The following is a 6000-nucleotide window of genomic DNA, read 5'->3' as shown; positions in this document are numbered from 1 at the left end:
GGAAGTAAAAGGCATTAAGTAAATGAACCTACCAAGAAGGAAACGAGTGTCTAATATAAAATTGAGAAAATTCAAATGAAAGGTATTGTCTCCACACACTGCACACACTGACACGTAAGTTTTACAGTTTAAGGTTTAAGGCAATGCAATACCTTTATCATGAGAATAAAATTAATTGTAATCAATCAATCATGTATTTACCTTTATTTTCTGTGATGAGACTGAAAACATGTTCTAATTTCTGAAAGAAAAAGAAAAAAAAACATAATGCATTAAGCAACATGAGTTTATTCAGTAAACTGGTGATTTTTGGCATCTACTTCAAGAACGTTTGCAAGAAGTTGAAAATTGATAGCCACCGAGCAAGAATATTGAGCTCCATTAGCAATCTACTGCCTACACCTACAAGCCAGACACATTGGATATAACGGGTTATGATTGACTCAGCGGCCATTGGATATCAGCCATTATACCAGACCAAACGTACATCGTATCACTGTCTTTTGTTTGCAAAATAAAATTAGCAAAACGGTTTTATCGCCGCGTTTTCAGTGTTTAGTTAGATTTTGTTGTGGCCTGGATATAGGATCTGCCAAATCACATTTAAGCTGTGTAATGATCGCCAATTTCATGACTTCCCCCATCGCAGTAACTACTATGATAAGTAGTAACTAGTAATCTTACATTAATACTCTTTATAAATTCTGACGCTGACTTATTTGAGCGTAAACAACGCTCATAATGTACTCAAGACGTTTCGACCGAGAATCTTCGGTCTTCTTCGGTTGTTATCATGGCATAAAAAACGGCTTTTTAACGGTTTCACATTTGTACGCGCGTGCGAGTGACTAATACAAATACACGCGAACGCTGCGCGAGACTATGCACATTATGTAAGTGACTTATATACATCAGGGATGTCTATGTGTTCATTTCCCGCATTCTGGTCCCTCTGCGAATGCCACGCTTCTAGGAAAAGCCTCTTGTGGTAATCGCCTGACTTGTCCACCACCGCTGCATGATTGAAATCCATATCATGGCCAAACGTGTTCGCGTGTTGCGCGATCTTAGAGTTTTTGTCGCAAACACGGACTGCTCTTTGATGTTCTTTAATTCGAGTAGCTAACGCTCTGTCCGTTTGTCCATAATAGGTAAAATTGCAGTCAAGGCAGTTAACTCTGTAAACTACACATCTAGACTGGAATGCTGTGAGTTTGTCTTTCGGTCTGGGGAAGCGTGTGCGTAACGTGTTAAGTGGTTTAAAGCCAACTTTGACCCCGTTGTTGCGTAGAACTTTTGAGATTCTTTCAGTTACGCCTTTCACGTAGGGTAGAACAACAAACGATGTTGTGGCATCATTTGGATTTATCAAGAGTTGTGATTCTCATCGCAAAGCTAATCGTCGTGTCTCAGACAGCAGTGACACTCCAAATGATGCCGCAACATCGTTTGTTGTTCTACCCTACGTGAAAGGCGTAACTGAAAGAATCTCAAAAGTTCTACGCAACAACGGGGTCAAAGTTGGCTTTAAACCACTTAACACGTTACGCACACGCTTCCCCAGACCGAAAGACAAACTCACAGCATTCCAGTCTAGATGTGTAGTTTACAGAGTTAACTGCCTTGACTGCAATTTTACCTATTATGGACAAACGGACAGAGCGTTAGCTACTCGAATTAAAGAACATCAAAGAGCAGTCCGTGTTTGCGACAAAAACTCTAAGATCGCGCAACACGCGAACACGTTTGGACATGATATGGATTTCAATCAGGCAGCGGTGGTGGACAAGTCAGGCGATTACCACAAGAGGCTTTTCCTAGAAGCGTGGCATTCGCAGAGGGACCAGAATGCGGGAAATGAACACATAGACATCCCTGATGTATATAAGTCACTTACATAATGTTCATAGTCTCGCGCAGCGTTCGCGTGTATTTGTATTAGTCACTCGCACGCGCGTACAAATGTGAAACCGTTAAAAAGCCGTTTTTTATGCCATGATAACAACCGAAGAAGACCAAAGATTCTCGATCGAAACGTCTTGAGTACATTATGAGCGTTGTTTACGCTCAAATAAGTCAGCGTCAGAATTTATAAAGAGTATTAATGTCAACTCCTGACTGTAATTTTGGTATTTTTCGTTTAGTAATCTTACACTTTAATCACGATAAAATAAACCCCTAACCTGAATGTAAGTGGTAGGATTTTCACAACTTTCCATTTCCTTCGCTTCTTCTGGAAAGTACCGTCTCACACAATCGTGCACTGTCCTTACCCAATCCATCAAAATATCATTATTTCTACCCTTGACTCTGTTAAAAAGACGGCACAATCTTGCCAGATCTAGACATGAAAAGAGCAGTGAAAACGAATTCAAAATGGTACCAATTTTTATAATGTTTAACCTCGGTACATATAAGAAACCTTTTAAGCCCTTAACATCACTGCAATTTTATAGAAGCAATCTATGGTGCTGTGGAAAATCACACCCAAAAAACTGCCCAGGTTCATTATGTACAACTGACTAGATGGATTGTTCAAAGTATCCACAATATCTGCAAGCTTTTTAAAACTAACAGCTTAAATCAACATGCCAGTTCACGCAAATTCGCAAAATGCGAGAAGGGTTTTCAACTGTAAAAGTGATCTAAGTTATTTTCTTACATACGGCTTTAACGTTAGAAACCATCAGTAAAGCAACCGTAAACAAAAAAAATAAACAGGTACGAATGATAACGATGATGGATCACGATCAAATATAGTCATGCGACCAAGGGATAATTACAAAATGGAAGCAACTGTCAAAATCCTCAAATACCTTCTACTCTGTTGTGTTTTAACATATGATTCACGCCAGAATTTTCCATTTCAATCACTGTCTTCATGTGCTTGTGTATTAACTCCTCTTCAACCACCTGTATGCAAAGAAGAATTGTTAGTGTTTAAACCACAAAATCAAATAATATATTTGATTCTACTTAAGGTACATGTACTTGATCTCAAGAATGTTACCTTTACAATAGACTCCTCTGTGGTGGGATCCAGACAATGTTGTACCCGTTCTGACTCCTCGTTAATTCTGGTTTCAACCTGATAGAAGATCGTTGGAAGACAAATTTCTACCTCAGTCTCGCAAACCAGAGTTTGACATACATGTCAAAACTCGATTTGAATAGTTTTGAATGCTCCAAACCAACAAACCTTTTGAAGATATAAGGATGCATTGTTTTCTTTAAGTAACTCCTGACTTTCTAACTGTCAAGAAAAGATAGATTGCATAAGCAAGCAGTTAATGTATTTTGAGTTAATGGTAAATGTTTTAATTCTTGAAAAAGCCTTCTTATAACAACCCACTCTCCCTAACACTGTGCAAAAAGAAGTCTTTAAGCATAAGAGTTTTAAGAGTACATTAGAGGCTGTATACCTTGTTTTATATTTCATCATCGAATGGTCAGAGACTTTTGACTTTCATTGGACGACAGAATTACAATGTAGTTAGCATTATTGGTTTTCACACCTTCATTTTTTCTTGAACCACAAGTGCCTTTTATGACCACCCCTTACACATAAGCAGCTGCATAAGTACCACCAGGCCCCTCAAAACACCAAGACCTTTAACTGTGTTTGGTCAGGTCAGAATTTCGAACCATTTTAATTCCCTTATGCCTAGATACAATTACAGTAAGAGCTCGTACTAAGAAGTTGCACCTACTTACAAATGTACTGTACATGTTTACAGTCAGTTACAGAAAAAAGGTTCTTACTTTGTAGAATTCTGCAGACTCTTGAAGGTAGGCTTTCTCAAAAAAGTCCTCATAAACATTTCTTGTGTCAATTCCCAGTTCCATCAACATTTTACATGTCGTTTTGATAGCCATCCTTAACGAAAATCAGAGGGAATATATTGAAAAAAACGCTATAACTTTTTTTGATAGCTCGTTTACATAGTTTATCTTTATCGGTTATGCTACATGTATGCTGCGAGATATGAAATGGTTGGGCATCGAAGTGAAAGTCAGTGCGGTATTTTCATCAAGTTAAATGAAATCCCTGATAGTTGCGGAATTAATAAGAAAAACATATCGGATCATATTGATAAAAATGCTCTATCTTTTTGGTTTAATCTGTGCCCAACAGTATAACTACAGCGTACCTGTCAACAGCTTCTCCTTCGCGCTCTCTTTTCACCAGTGCAAGTATGCATTGACAGAGACGATCCCTTATATTATCGTACCTCATCACCTGTAAATTAAAAAAAAATATATAATGGTTGCGATAGAACCGTTCTCTCGCAATTTTACCTAACATTTTATGCTGTCTGAAAGCACTTAAAGTCTACACTTGATCGTTTTGGCATTTTTATTATTGTAAAGAAACTGACATCATTTTTAGCTCATGATGACGATGAAGCCATTTCATGAGGTTTATCAATCGACCTCAAATGCACTCCATTTCTGTTGAACAATAAACTTATGAATAAAACCTGGATTAATCCAATTCAACCATGAGCTGGCTCACAAGAGCCCTGAAATTTATGCGTCCATCCTTTTATCCAATAATGAATTTCGTCACCACATTGCCAAAGTGGACATACATCTGTGGATTTCCAGCTACTTTGACAATTTCAAGATGCAATTCATTGTTAATAATTCATTGTCTTACTTTATCTAAGCGAACTTATCAAATATAATTTGTCTCCTTTAATCATCCTTTGCATTATTCCTTTCTAACTGCCTGGGAGTATTTTGCCTTGAGTTTTACGTGGCGATTTCTTGTTGAATTAAAGTTGAGTTCTGTTCACGTAACGTTTTTTCCTGTTGTTTTTTCAAAGTCCCATTCGGTTATACTGATCGGACGATCGCAACAGGCAACAGACTAAAAGATCCGGTTCACTCACCTGATGACATTCAGCGATGATGTCATCGCTTAAAAACTGACGTCAATGTGTTAACTTTTTACACATGCATGCATCAAAATAGAACTACAGTATCACTAGCTTCGAATCAGATTTTTTTGATAACACAAAACTCACCAAATCTTTGAAGAGAATTACTCCTAAGTTGTAAACAGTATCAAGACCGTTCTGTGGAACATATACTCTATCCTGCAAAAACACACACATAAAATATTATAGTTAATACTATACTAAAGAATGTATACATATCAAGATCGGATTTCGTGGCAGAAATTTCCTTCTTTTAAGACCGACGCAACAATTTATAGACTTATGAAGTCCTTAACAAACAAAGGTACATGAATGGCAAAATGAACTTCCTTATCATAGTGTTCCTTTTGCTCGTATTTTGCCTGAATTAAAGTGTTAGTTGATTCACAATCAATATATTAAGCTACGGTGTAATGTATGCAGGCCGGCACTTGCGTCTGTTGTTACTTATTTTTTAATTCAATTTTTTTTAGGTTTTTATATTTACCTTTGGAGACTTGGCATATCAACTATACGAGGACCTAACACGGGGACCTAACGCACCATGCAAGTTGATTATTACAGCTCATACTTACTGCACAATGAAATATATTTTATTTTTTCTCCTTTTTCTAAGCAGTTAAGTTTCATGCAGTTTAAATGCGCAAAGAAAGATCCGGCTGTAGTTGTAGAAATGTTAATGTCCACAGAATGTAGATACTGTTGAAGAGAAGCACCAAGTACGGGAGACACAACTTTCAAAAAAAAGAGGTGCATGTAAACAGAAACAGTCGTTAACGTTCGCAGTTTTCAGCATTTTCATTTTAAACCACAGAGTGAAGAGATTTACGAAATGCCAAAATCTTACAAAACGGGCTTAAAAAGACAAGAACAAATAAACAAAACAGCCGGCTCAAAAGTTCACAGTCCTCCCCAATACCTGCTTAAAAAATATAATGGCCTGACCAAAACATCACTCCATTCATCTAGCTATAAAATAAGTGAAACCTTCCCCTTCTTCCACTTACCTAGAGTTTTTGTCCAGTTGTTATAAATATTGAAAATCACTACTTGTGGC

General features: G+C 37.3%; 2 protein-coding genes across 2 annotated transcripts in view; both read right to left on the bottom strand.

Annotated features, from left to right (window-relative positions):
- LOC144664112 (uncharacterized) overlaps positions 1 to 161 on the bottom strand; it is a 1888-nt gene extending 1727 nt beyond the window's left edge. Inside the window, exons 1-2 of the mRNA XM_078525240.1 lie at positions 153 to 161; positions 29 to 50 (exon numbers count right to left, since the gene is read on the bottom strand). Of these exons, the coding sequence (XP_078381366.1) occupies positions 29 to 50; positions 153 to 161 (31 nt within the window). The remainder of the gene's footprint in view (positions 1 to 28; positions 51 to 152) is intronic.
- Positions 162 to 181: 20 nt separating this feature from the next.
- LOC144663440 (cullin-3-like) overlaps positions 182 to 6000 on the bottom strand; it is a 28479-nt gene continuing 22660 nt past the window's right edge. The window contains exons 5-12 of the mRNA XM_078524392.1: positions 5031 to 5102; positions 4152 to 4240; positions 3763 to 3877; positions 3200 to 3253; positions 3011 to 3088; positions 2817 to 2913; positions 2184 to 2341; positions 182 to 241 (exon numbers count right to left, since the gene is read on the bottom strand). Of these exons, the coding sequence (XP_078380518.1) occupies positions 182 to 241; positions 2184 to 2341; positions 2817 to 2913; positions 3011 to 3088; positions 3200 to 3253; positions 3763 to 3877; positions 4152 to 4240; positions 5031 to 5102 (723 nt within the window). The remainder of the gene's footprint in view (positions 242 to 2183; positions 2342 to 2816; positions 2914 to 3010; positions 3089 to 3199; positions 3254 to 3762; positions 3878 to 4151; positions 4241 to 5030; positions 5103 to 6000) is intronic.

Source organism: Oculina patagonica, chromosome 8, assembly GCF_052425735.1.
Source record: "Oculina patagonica isolate OP01 chromosome 8, crgOcupat, whole genome shotgun sequence".
NCBI classification, from domain to species: Eukaryota; Metazoa; Cnidaria; class Anthozoa; order Scleractinia; family Oculinidae; genus Oculina; species Oculina patagonica.
The sequence above is the reverse complement of the archived record's forward strand: the minus strand, read 5'-3'. Positions and strand labels throughout refer to the sequence as shown.